Source organism: Nilaparvata lugens, chromosome 1 (assembly GCF_014356525.2).
Source record: "Nilaparvata lugens isolate BPH chromosome 1, ASM1435652v1, whole genome shotgun sequence".
NCBI lineage: Eukaryota > Metazoa > Arthropoda > Insecta > Hemiptera > Delphacidae > Nilaparvata > Nilaparvata lugens.
Window position 1 is genome coordinate 55,125,879 of NC_052504.1, and position 14,543 is coordinate 55,140,421.

At 33.2% G+C, this 14,543-nt stretch overlaps 1 protein-coding gene across 1 annotated transcript in view; it reads right to left on the reverse strand.

Moving 5' to 3' along the window:
- Positions 1-1,553: 1,553 nt before the first annotated feature.
- Positions 1,554-14,543, reverse strand: part of LOC111053447 (mitogen-activated protein kinase kinase kinase 7) — a 54,177-nt gene continuing 41,187 nt past the window's right edge. Inside the window, exons 10-12 of the mRNA XM_022340343.2 lie at positions 7,536-7,651; positions 5,965-6,102; positions 1,554-5,011 (exon numbers count right to left, since the gene is read on the reverse strand). Coding sequence (XP_022196035.1) covers positions 4,814-5,011; positions 5,965-6,102; positions 7,536-7,651 — 452 coding nt within the window. The 3' untranslated portion in view covers positions 1,554-4,813. The remainder of the gene's footprint in view (positions 5,012-5,964; positions 6,103-7,535; positions 7,652-14,543) is intronic.

The window sequence follows — 14,543 nt, forward strand, 5'->3', positions numbered from 1 at the left end:
AAGTAATTAGAATTTGTATGTTCTACCAGAGAATCCTGATCAAAACATAGTGGAGCGGTGAAGATAGGATTCCATTCAATGGTAGCAAAGAAAGTTGAAAATAATGCCTCTATCTACGGTACATAATGTCTTGGATATCTAATATTCCTTGTACCTTTGCTGCTTTACTGTTTTGAAACATTTGAATACATGTAGGGTTCGGGTACATTCGACAAACGATCTAGTATTTCAACTGAACTAATATCCATTATAGGGAAGTTGATCCATAATTACTGAAAAATAGGGTTATGGATTCTGTTTAGGTGATAACCGCCAAAGCAGCCTATTTGAGTGGAATCACGAATGAAAATTAGAGTTAATTACCCAATGTTGATTAACTGGAATAAAATACTGGGGTCCTAAAGATTAGGCTCTGTGTTGGACGACAATTACAACTTACTTGTTACAAATAGTTTTGTTAGACAGTAGGTACAGTCACAGTCTCACAAGTTGGTCCCTGGACTGATTTATCACTTCCACACCATTAAGTCACGAGCTATGCATAGCAATAGCATCCAATCAACCAGCTGAGTTGTTTCCAGCTATTCGAATCAACCAACCGTGAGCTAGCACAGTAATAATTTTATATTAGGAATTAAGTAGTCAGACATGCGCAGTTTGCTAATTTTAACTTCTACCCAAAAAACTAGGGATCAAACTATTAGACCACATAAGTACCAATTAAATATTGGCTTCGATTAGAGCTGAGTAAATCTGTATTTTACAGAAAGAAGGCTGGGATAAACTTGTCATGCAGCTTTCCGATCCGACTGATGTCCGATTTTTCTGTAGTGAAAGTGGTAGTGGTACCGGCTTTATGACAGGATAGTGCCGCATCCAGCTCTGTTGTCTGTTTCACAGTCTTCCGCCTGTATTATCGAAACGTTGCATGACAATGACAGGTGTGCCCCCGTTTCAAGAAGTGTTTACAATTCCGGAAAAAAACTTTGTAAAATGTATTGCTTTTTTTCAAGATAGCCTACCTCAGAGAGAATTAGTAGTAGGACGGAAACAAAGTAACAATAATTATTATTTATATTATTTTCGTAATGTTCATTTCAATTTGCTCACAAATAGTACCTATTCAAAGCAAATTGAGACCTAGTTTCGCGCTTTCCTGATTCAAAACATGTACATGAAATGCACCATGTTCTGAAAGACATGAAACTTGATCTAGTGTCAAGAAGATAATACAGTCACTGCAGAAATCCTGATTTTCATTTGAGAGCTCATAGCCTCATAATATGAGCAAAATCAATGGTAATTCAAGTTTTATGCTTTTTTTTGGTAAAGCGGCCCATCTATTCGCTGACGGAGCTGGAGGATGAGCCTTTATTGCCCAACGATGTCCATGGTCTCACCAGAATCTGAGGGAACGTGCCCCTCGTCTTCCTTGACACAGTCTGTCTGGTCATCCCAGCTAACGACGAAGGATTCAAGTAAGTAAGTATGATAGAGATCACAGTAGTGGGCCAGGGTTTCAGAGAAAGTACTTGTTGCCTATTTCAATAACAGTTTTTATTGTTTCAACAGATTTTATACATATGAAATTGACATTCAACAAGTAATTTATATTTAAAAATGATTATTCAATAAAATAGATAGACCAAAAGGTAGTTGATAATGTTATTGCCTTAAGGAGCGAATATGAGTATTGAATGAATATTCCTATTTTCATTTCAAACATAAACATGATACTAATTAGGCCTATTCATTGCTTGATACAAGCGATCAATAAGTTTTCATAAGAAAAGAATTGACCAATACTAACAGCTAAATAACGCACAACGTGTTTAGGATAATGGGAATTGAAACCTTTGAGACAATACTCTTTTATACTAGTGTTCGATCAAAATTAGTACAACTTACAAAGGACACCTGTATTTACTCATTGAAATTTTAATTTCATAGAAACCTAACTTGATTAAAGCTAACTCATTTTGGTGAAAATATTAAGTGATAGATTTCAAGACGATTTTCAAAAGGATTTTGTCTCCTTCACACAGATAAATAGGCTAGATATTTTGCCAAGTCAAAAGTAAATCGTTACACTGATGGTAAAGCGTGATGTAGTTTCTTATAGGAGCAGAGCAATGTTTTGTGAGATGAGAGAAATTGGAAACCAACTTAAGGAGAAACAGACCATTGTGATTATTATATAATATGAATCTCATTCAGTATTGACATTAGAGACAGTGATGTATAAGTATTAAAGCTGAAGAAAGGAACTATACTAGCTCCAATAATGCACATTTGGGCAACGTGCAAGTAAATACTAGATATATCTAAAAATATCACTAAATCGTGAAGCTTGAAATGGATACTACACTACACGGCAATATCAAGATAAGAGCAAAGTATTCATTAAAGTTTCAAAATGAAGTTCAAATGTCATATGTGTTTAAAACGTCTTACAGATAACAACAATTAATTACAAATAATACAAATTGACTAAAAGAATTTACATTAATACAGTAAATTTCACAAATTGTACATTCGATGAAAATACATTATTTACAAAGATTACAATTTTTCAACTTTTGACACAGTTGATTTGGAAACAAGAAAAAAGCGGATGGAGAATAAAAATATAATATAGCTGAAAATATTGATTATGCTTAAATACATACATTGATAGCGATGAATAAAACATAACGTATAAGGAAAATAAGATGTTTGATCACAATAATCTTGAATTCAGCAATTCAGATTTAAAATTTCGTTTCCAAAGTCATGAATTCATAAATTAAGATTTTAAATTTTAACAAAAACAGATTCTGATTTATCTGAATATTAGAGCTATTTTGTAACATAACAGGAAATAAAAATCAATTGACTAAAACTAGGAGAAAATGTCAAATGAAACTGGAAGAAAATGAATCCTCAGATTAATTAGTTTTCCAGAAAGCATTTGTTTATCTGACAATACTTCCAGCAGTATTATAATTTATCGTATCTTGTAGCAAAGTATCAGATCACATATTGCATAAATATTATATAATATAATTAACTTCCATAAAATGTCAAATAATAGAGTTAAAAAGTGGATTAAATCATTAATTTTAATGGATAAGTGCAATTACTGTTTGTAATGCAGTACCATCAACAAAGAAATATCTATTAACAAAAACGCTTTGATAAGAAAGCAAATTCTTAAACATTTTCCAATTGTTACCAGTTTCGTGTCATAAAAATCATTCTTCCTGAGAATTAATTATTCCAAAGTCAAGTGCCTATCAAACTGTTTTACACATCCAAATCCCAACTAGGAGAAAATATAAAGCTAATTCGAAGTTTCATTTTCAACTTTTATAATTTAATGTATAGTTCACATTGTAATATTATTCTAAACACTATTGACACAAAATAATGTTTCTCTATCCTATAAGCTACACTCATAAATCAAAATTCGTGCTTACAAAATTACAAAAGATAACTTTCTAAGACGACTAAGAATTGATGAAGTGAAATAAACTGGAAAATAGAAGTATGTCTTTTAGGCCCTAGGAAATTGACACATTACAACGAATAAATTTCAATTCACAATACGTAAAAAATTATTGTAAATACTAGGATTTCTTTGTATACTTTTGAAGGTACAGGAATAGTATTGAGAGCTTGTAATATTGACTGTGGATTTGTTCATGAACAAGATTTTTGCTAGACCAAGTTATTAGTACTAGACCAGTACTTATGGAAATATTTTTCCATTTTAGTCATTCTATCAACGACATAGAAATTTCGAAATGCAGTGTTCATTGCATTTAGAATGAATTCAACAAAACACTGATTCTTATTGCCAGTAATACCGGAGTGGGGTTAATTATTATATACGATTGAATCTTCACAGGAATTAATGTTCATAAAGTTCAATAGAACTAGCTCACAATACCAGTTGGTAACTTTTCATGATAATAGTAACTTTTGTATAGAATGTAGTACGTAAATAACTTGTCAAACAACAAACAAGTGCATGAGAAAGCTCTCAAAAAGGCTACTACTTAGCAACAACAATGGTCACCATCATTCAATAAAATTTATTAACGACCAAAATGAATGCAAATATGTGATAATAGAAACAACAAAAGCATACACTCTATTTAGAAAAGGAGAGATTGGTATGAACGACAATGTCAGATCGAGAGTCTGTCTTCGAGCAAAAACTAGCAAAAAGACACAACAAGCAATCCTTGAGTCAACCTCAACCCAAATTCAACTGGAAGAAGCACTCTATATTGTTGTCAACTCATATTAGATTAAATTTGGACTAAGCAAACCACAAATCTGAGTCTTAATATTAGATTAGGTTATACAATCACTACTTTTTAGACGAAGTTACTACTATTAAATTACAGTGATCTAATAATTTGATTGTATAGGAGGAGATTTGCTTCCACATGTTTTAGTATTACTCCATACTAAAATATATAGTCAACGTATTATTCTTTCAATTATAGTGATCTAAATATGATGGAATATTATGATGTTATAATGAAATATTAAACATTATGAATTATGATCAATTTTAGATGAACTATAATTTATCAAATCAGAGTCTTCGTTGCGGATAATCCAACCACTATCTCTGTCTCATTTCCTTATTTGTCTGATTTGAATTTATCTTTGTCTCATTTCAGTCTCTCCTTTCCTCGAAGAGTGTACGGATACAATACGGTATGAGGTAAGACTAAATACCTGTGTCCAGCCTAGGGCCAATATTGAGATGGAAAGTAGAATGAAGCAATGCGGGAAGTAGGTTTGTTAATAGTGATGATCACGTTGGATGGGTTGGGTTGGGTGTGTGGGTGGGGGGTATGTTGGGCACATAGACCCAGCCGCCACCGGCCCCCCCTCCGCCATCCTCCGTTGGGGCGTTCGTTCTCTGGCTGTCGTCGGGTCGCTGCTCGCCTCTTCGGCCCTTCAACAGCTGCAGTTGTCGGGTGAGGTTGCGGTGCAGTTGCACTAAGCTCTCCTGATCGACAAACATTCAGTCATTACAAATTAATACTGTATGCTTGTTGAGTAAAGTACACTGAAGTATGTACACAAAGAAGTACAAGAATGTTGAACATGAGAAAAAGTTTAAAGTTTTGAAAGTCAACTTTAACTGAATTTGAGCTGATTTTGGATCAAACTCAAAGTTGAAACATTATAATAAATGCGACCGTAGCTTGATTAAAGCACGGCGGGGGAGTGGAAAGTAAATCACCATGTTGAAGAATGAAGTCGGGATTATACAAAATCAATAACCTGATAGAACTCTACAGGAGATGAAATAGTGTCTCGAAAAATATAATATGTTCAACGGCAAGATCTGAACATAGCGCCCCTAGCTTGAAATTACAGAACTACATGGCCTAGCATGTTGAAAGAACAGTTAAAATCAGCACAACACTTACTATTCCATGGTTCACCTGCAAAGGGCCCTGTCAAATAGCCTTTTAAGTCCATGAGCTGTTCACATTTGGTTCAAACTTACAATCAACCCCACTAATTTGCAAACTATATAAAAAGCACTTGAAGTAGTTGGTACATTGTACAAATGTACATTAAAATCGAATGAGAATGCAAAATTTGAATTTAATTATGCATTTTATTTTAATGTTTGTAGATTTAAATGTTCTCAGCTAAAAATGTAATATAGCTTGATTCAATATTCACTTTTCAAATAATATTTAAATCTAGAATCAAGACTTGGTACGTACTAGTGATATTTCATTTTAATTTTGTATCATCTAGTCCATTCAAATTAGAAATGTCTAGTTAGTACTACTTTCTATTGAACTGAAAATTGAAATACAATGTGAGAAGTGAAAAAAATTTCTATCAGAATTTCGGAAACAGTTTTGGGTTGAGACTGTTATCTCTCTCCCAGTCATTGTAATTATCTGTTTAAGATTGATAAAATAGTTTTCAAGTACTCACTTTTTCTGATTCAAGCTTGCGCACTTCCTCATCCTCTTGCTGGTCCTCAGCGGTAACTGACAGTCTTTCGGCTAAGTCTCTCATCTGATTCGATAGATACGCTATTTGCGTTGTCACTCTGAAATACTCTTGAGCCAGCTAAAACAAAAAGAACAGTCACTTTGTCACTTATAATATTAGCATCGGAAACGTACAGGTATGAAGCTTGATCTCCATACATCAGTATCAGAGTCCGTGTCTGGTTCAGTACAAATTTTCTCCCTATGAGTTCTAATCAAATTCATAGCGAGTATTCTTATTCGCTGGGACGGGTGAGAATAGTCCCATTATATCGCATGGAAAGAATAAATATTAGCAATGACATTACAAATATTGTGATACTGACATGCCAATTACACTGATACTGATAGGTGAAAGTCAAGCTTTAACATTATTGAAATTTATTTCCAAATCAACACAATAAGAAATATATACAAGTCAAAATTTATCTTCAACAGATAAGTTACAGATGAAAATGTATCAACATATTTTATTTTGATAATTAAACTTTAACAGTTGTAAACCTTATGCACTGCCAATTCGTATTTAAAAGTGAAAGCACCAGAGCAATGATATGTGGATTACCAACGATGTGTCAATGTATGATTAATAGATTTGAGAAACTTTTTAAAAAATCGTGTGATAAGAAGAAAATAGAATTGTAGAAATGAAGAGCTTGAGGAATTTGAAGATTGATAAAAAACTACCATGTGGTTATAATTTATTAAAATTCAACATTATTGAAAATTACTAGATTGACCCACTACCTCCGTAAACAAAGTCATGGTGCAATCTGGTGATGTCAGCACAGGTAGGGCTGCTACACCAATAAAAATTTGTTGATTTCAGCTAATCTATATCAGCTAGAAGTGTTTTTATTGGTGTAGGAGCCCTACCTGTGCTGACGTTACCATCAACCACCTGTCTTGCACTATAGCTTTGTTTACGGAGGTAGGGATTGACCCCTATTGCCTAAAACACCAAAATTGCTTTCAAATGAATTACTTGAAACTCCGTGCCAATAAAAAATGAATGCCAAATTTTGCGATAGTTGTATTAAAAACGTCCAGAGATGTTGTTTGTTCAATTATCTTGTGTTTGTTTTTCATTTTTTACCCACTCAACTCATTTTTTTTTAAATACAGTACAAACAATAGAACCTGCACAAATAGGAGCGCTGAACTTTTCATGTTGTTGAGAAGGTTATGTGTTAGATGTTCATATCGAATGAAAACGACGTGACATTTTTGAAAACACTAATTTATTAAAACAATTTGAGATAATAGTTTCAGTTGTTACACCATTATCAACCTCTAGTAAACTCAGTAAAACAAGCATTCAAATTGTTTCAATTAATCTGTGGTTTTGACAATTTCAGCCGATTTTATTTAATCGCTGAAATTTGCTTTGGTAAAAACTTCATTCAGTAAATTGGTCTATGACGGTCATTCCAATCGTGCATTTCAAAAGAAAACAAGAATTTTTGAATAATGTGATTGTTTCAAATGGATAGAATATTCAGAGAAAATTACATTCTTGTGCTCTTGGAAAATCTGCATGGATTGGTGACAGGACTCGTCGGGAGGAACAGGCTGCAACTGCGGATCCAACATCAAGTACCACTTATTGTCATCAACACTGCTACCACCTGCAATCAAACATCAACTGAATTAAGTCTATCCAATCAACAACCAATAGGGTTGTTCGCTTATGCACTAAGCAGGGACCTTCAGGGAGTAAACCCCAACAGAATCCAGGGAAGGTTACACTCTGAGAGCTCAAGTGAAAGCAAGTACCTAGGAGATGGCAACTCTAAACAAATGCCCAACGTCCTTCAAGCTGGGGGTTAGGGTGGGGCTAACAATCCGACTCTGATACGAAACCTGCAAACATAGCCTCGGAATCGGACAGGATCTCTTTGATTGATTTGAAAAGCAATAACAACTTAATTAGGAAACGTATTTTTATGACGTCGAAACTGACTTGAGGCAGATGGACATCAGAGGATGGTGAAGAAAAGCGCAAAATCGAGACGGATGGAGAGGCATACTGCGGAAGGGGAGGTCAAGACCATCAATGGGTTGAAGGGCTAAAGAGTAAGTAAGTAATCAACAATTATATTATAATTAAGTTTGCTACCACAATAAGGGCCGTTTGCACAGTGTAAGTTTAAGCTAAAGCTTAAACCAAATCTGGATTTTTTTTGTTTAAACTAAAATTCCATTTGCGCAGTATCAGTTTAAACTCTGGGAAAGTTTAAACCTCCAAAACAGGAGGTTTAAACCAAATAATTTGGATTAACTAGACATCTGTAAGATTTGATGGGGAAACAAATAGTAAATTATTTTTCGATGGTTGTTTTTAATGCTTCTGTAGACGATAACAATTATTTAAGTTATAGTGAATCATTATTTGAATGTAAAAATGATTATAATGGAGGAATTGATAGAAGTTTTTAATGCGATTGATAAGATGACTGCTAAGAAATTTTGGATTGAGAAAAATTAGGCAAAAACGAATCATTTAAATTTATGGGATGATGGAGAATTTTTTAACGGGTTTGCTTGAGTAAAGCAAGTGCCAATTTAGTATTTGATTAAATAAACCACTTGATAGAAAATAAGACAATTTTTATCAGTGGTCTTTGATTAGAAAACATGTTTTTAATAACACATAACTGAGATATATCTAACAAACGAGGAAGACCGTAGTAGATTTAAATAACAAAATAAGGGTTTTATCTTACATTCTAGAATATATTTTTTGGTACCAACTAATTATAAGTTTGTTTCTAATAGTAATATAGCATTTTATCATTTTTTGAAGAATTTCTTGATCGCTTTCCACTTTTATTACCGTACAGCTTATAGCTCTGTGGATTTTGAACGAGGAAATAGTAGCTACATAACCTCAATTTACTGATGGTTTGTAAACAAATAACAAATTTCCTGTAAAAATGAGCCTTCCTGATATTATAAACGATGGCATTCTATTACCAACTTAACGCTAAACTAGCTTAACTTAAACTGGATTAGTAAATGCACTGAGAAAACCGATTCAAGTTTAAACTTTCAGATTAACTCAAACTCGATTAACTTAATCGAGTTTAGCAATCTATACTGTGCAAACGGCCCTAAGAGAAAAATAAATTCACCAGGCACCGAATTAGATACCAAAATCAGATACCAGGAACCTGAAAACGATTTTCTAGTATAATAAGTAGAAACGCTAACAGGAACAAGCATACCAAACTTTGCACTAATTTTAGAAAAATCGTCAGAGATGTTGCTTGTATCTTGAATTTATTTTTCATTTTAGACCCACTCATGATCCTACTCCTTTGAGTATGTTTGAGAGATGTAGGCTATATCGTATTAGGGCTTATGACTAGGGATTTTCACCTTTATTTCATCATCATTCATCCAGATGGTTATCATTTCAAGAGATGTTTGAATAAATTTAATAAGGTGCGTACTGACTTATTCGCCACGAACGCGCGCAATTTACTTTTCATCAGCTGATGCTATTCTTATTAAAACTGTATTTGTACAGAAACATTTAAAATCAAATTGAATAATATTGCCTTTATTAAGGGTGCAGTTAGGACTCAGTGCCGGTTGCACAAAAGCCGGTTAAATTTTGACCGTGATTAAATCCACAAGAACCATTCAGAGAAGCCGTCTTATCAAAAAGGAAGGAAACTACCTTTAACCAATCTACTGCTCATCAACAGACAAGAGACAAGTGAGATTTTTCATCAACTGCAGAATTTCTTTAGAATTTTGTGGATTACTTGGAAAATCGCTACTACAATAAACTGTCTTTTTGAGAATAGTTTCCACCTGATGTGGATATTTATCTTCATAGTTTGTGATGTGGATCTGAATATTTATTTTGAATCAAGTTTTTGAATTTTTAGTCTTATGTCTGATTTCAACAGCCTACAAAATTCAGATAAAGTTATTTATTAAAATAACTAGTACACTTTTATTATTCTAAGACACAACCGGTTTCAATCAATAAACCGTTGGGTAGCCCTATAAAAATAGATCAAACCATGCAGAATAATTATTGAGTTATAGAAGTATGCAATGTGAATCCAAGCCACGTTGTGAGGACTACGGAAAGTTGGAAAGAGCTCAAACCGATCATATAAACAATGCGGTATACTTGGATGTTCCATCAGAATGTCTTCAAGCATGGCGAAATTCCAAAGAGATGTTTTGGCTTGTTTTAATTGTATCTTTCGACAAAATAGTATTCATTATACTGTATTAACGGCGATGTCATTTCAGTTACACAAAAGAAGAACTTCTTCAAGTTCAATATGAAGTCGTGCTATGTTATTATTGTTTCTAAGAGAAGCAAGTTATGTTTGTTAACTTTAAAATAAAACTTGAATCTCTTCAGAGGGTTTACGTCAACATATTAATTTTACGGGTATGATATGCTCGAACAAAATAGCTCAATGATAAATTTATAAATTCCTACAATCATATTACAATTTTGAGATTTTGATTCTCTTGTCAAGATTTGGAAAGAAAGCAATTTCAGATGAAAAGTAGTTTATTAAGATGAGTAAACAGTGCGGATCTATTCTATTTTCAAGCCAACAAAATTCAACGAATGAGTGAAAGTTATCGCAATGCATATCCTGACAATCCTTGATTTGCTGTTTCCACATTTACTAATATTTTATGATTCATGATAATAATAATATAATATATTAAGATTCCATATTTATAATTTAAAAGTTGGATGAATTGCGAAAAATAACTTATAAACAGAATCATGTATCCGGAGATAGAGCGTAAGCGCAAAATTTACTGACAACCTTTATTAAGTTGTTTTTTCGATCCTTCTTCAAAAGTATTTCTTTAATATGTGAATATTTCCTATTTTAGTGATAATAATGTGAAATATTACTTCTATGTTTAGTTTTGAAGCATCTAAATTTGAAAATCTACTTTGTGAAATTAATTAAGGACTGACAATTTTGTGAAATGAAGAACTGAAAGACCTATTTCGGACAATGTGAAACCTTATCTAAATTTGGGAGAGGAATAGTACAAGGTTACCTTATTTTTTCTCTCCCTATCATTTTTATGATATAATTATTGTATAAATGTATGAAGAATACCATTATTGTGTGACACATTAAGAATATCATGGGTCTGAAATCCCTAGATTTAACTAGGTCAAAAAATTCATCTACTGCAATCATGACGAACTGTTCTTAACAGCATTCACACTTCATAAATAATCAGTGATTCATTGTTGAAGAAGATTTAGCAGGAACCAATATTCATTAAAAGCATAATATTCATCAGTGTTGTTTTAAGATTTAAGCTACGTTTATACCAAAGTTATTAACAAAATGTTAATAAATTAATCTTTATTATAGATTCTATTAGATTGAACAAAATTTATCATACACATGATGAACATATGTGTTTGTCAAGTTCCGTTCAATAAACCCAGCTTTATTGAACTTCGATATTCATCTACAATTCAACTACAAACATAGCTCATGGGCTATAGAGATGATAACAGCGACGATGGACTAGATATGGTGACCAGCTGACCTCCAAGTGATTCGATTAAAGTCCGTCATTCAAGGGGTGTAATCTCTTTCAACAGCGTCAAAAATTGGTTTGAAGAAAGCCAGAACACCCTTCAACTGTAATGGATTAACCGCTGTAAGTTCCAGTTATTTATTTGCTTCTACTGAGTGCAGATTAAACAGGATGCAATTTGGGTCACTAAACACTACGGTAGTCTTTCCAGGCAGAGCATTCAAGGTTATATTTTAATATTGTTATGTATGTATTCTTCTTTGAAGAATTCTATATTATCGTAATGAAACGTTGTATAATATAACTATCATTTATTAAAATAGTACATCCAAATCTTCAAATGGATATATACGAGTAGTAATAAACATTATATGGATTTATGATGGACATTTCAACAAGAACTAAATAAATCAGAATGGTTTTGAAAATAAAAACTATTATTATTCTTCTTGTGGTTCCTATCCGTTACGGATGTTGGCAGCCAGCTTGGTAAGCCTAATTTTAGGTTTTTTGTTTAAATATGAAGTTATTATAACATCAACAAAAACAACTTCATAGTTTTTCATAAAATCACTTCACTTGTATGGGCTACTTTACCAAGTTGTTTTTGTTGATAACCCATAGGAGGATACAGGATGAAATAGCTTGAGAGATAATACTATTTACATGAAATGATGAATAACATATTTCATATTTGCATGTAGATTTATGTTCCATAACCTATATCACTAATTAGAAAACTGGTGACAAGAAATAGATGGAAGTATTACATTGAGTAACAAAAATGAGTAGTAGGCACATTTCACGTGGAAAAATGATGGTTGGCGATAGAATCACATTAGATGATTTTGTTAAATAAATTTATGCTCAATTCTATCGAATCTACAGTTATATTGTCGGCCAGGTTAGCCGAGACAACAGAGGCGTTGAACCCTTCAGTCGGCTAGCGCTACCTGATCGTAGGCTCGAATCCCGCCGGTAGGCATGGACGTTTCATCATCTCATCCCATTACTCACGTCCAAGCGAGGGTATCATTCGCAATAATAGAATTATTGAAAAAATATATTCCCTGTAAATCATTTACAAAATACCCAATTTTAAGGCTAGGAACAAATAAATGTGAACGTTGATAACATTAAACAATCTACAAAGTGAAAATTTTTTTATTTTCTAACACCAGCTATACTGAATAAATTTTTGTGTGGATTTGCACTTTACAATCTACGTCCCTTATAAAATGCGCAGTTTGTTGAACAAACGAATAAGACTTTTTTAAGGGAATAAATGGATAGGATAAAACGTCCTTGAAATAGAGTTTGGTGACCAAAGACTTATAAATTAATGAAACTAGTGCACTGAATACTACAATTGATAAAACGTATCATAGAACGCATTTTCAAGGAAAAATGTTAGTTTCATGAGCCTTCGTTAAACGTTAATGAAAGTTTGGTGGCCAAAATCATAAAAAACGTGTTCCACTATTACAGCATAATAATTGATCATGAGGCATATTTTCAAGTTTAGAAATAATTTTATGGTATTTTTTAAAACATTCATGAAATACGCAGTTTGGAGTCCACTCAATCTATTACACTGGAAACCACAATCCTAAGTCAAGACACGTTTCTGTTTAAGAGAATATTAGTGTTATGGTATTTTTTTTGTTGGTTGTTTTAAAAATACACAAGATGACTTCAGCGTTGATGACTTGGATTGTAGCAGTCCTACAGTTGTGCTATAACAGTAACAGTTTTACTTCCAGTGGATGACAACATATACGTTAAATAAGCTATGATAAGTTAGATTGTTAGTTGGAGAAAAATGCAAATTGTTAATAAACTATCAAAACCGAGTGGGAAAAATAATGCAACTGACTTTTGAAAGTATAGCAGCTGTGATGGAAAACACCATCGGCGGTGAAGAGCATCGAGCAGCACTTTAGCTCACACATGACTGACGGAGTTCCGCCCGCCCGCCGAACCAACTAAAAGCGGCCGCTGAGTCACCGCCTCAAATTGGACGCATCCCATCATCCTATTCCTGTCCTTCTCCCTCCTCTTCTCTTCCATCCTATTTCTGTCCTTCTTCCTCCTCTTCTCTTCCTGTCATCCTTCCTCTTCTTCTCTTCCATCCTATTCCTGTCCTTCTTCCTGTCATTCTCCCTCTTCTTCTCTTCCAGTCCCTTTCCAACGCAAAGATCCTCCTCACTCTACTCTCACAGTCTTTCCAAGATTCTCTTGTTGGAGAAACTAAACGCTATCCTTTTTCAACTGCGACAATCCACCACACCCTCTTCTCACAATCTTTCCAATTCCCTTCGCAGTTTGCCTGTTCATTTCCGAATGAGACACATAAACAACGCTGAACGCCTTTGAATAAGTACTGCATTGTGATGCACTGAATACGTCATTTCTGGATAAATGTTTTGGATATAATATAAACTAACGTTTATAATGGGCGGTTTAAATCAGAGTTCTGGAATTATAAATTTCCTGTGTCACATTTGCTTTGCAGCAGTTTGTAAGGAGTTAAAAATGCCGCAAAAACAAGTCTAATGCGAGTTGAAATTATCTTTCAATGAAAGTAAATTCAGGGAAATCATGGTTTATTGGCTATTTTTTGAAAAATGAAAATAAAACAGCTTCAATGATGGAAAATTGCTGGAGACTCCGTAGACTTGGAAAAACTCCAAATATGATAAATTTTAATCTTTAAAATGTATTATCGCTGAAAATTTTATATTTACCTTTCAATTAATAACTTCTCTATTTTTCCGGATTATTGCAATAATAATAAAATCTCTGTTTGTAAATAGAAAATTTTACTTGTATGTTATACGAGGATATTGTTAATTAATAAGCAATATCATTTACAAGGTTAGTTATTACTCTGAACTCTCTCCAACTATTTAGTTATAAATAAAATTATAAATACAACTTTTTCCAACTTGAAAGATCTCGTAC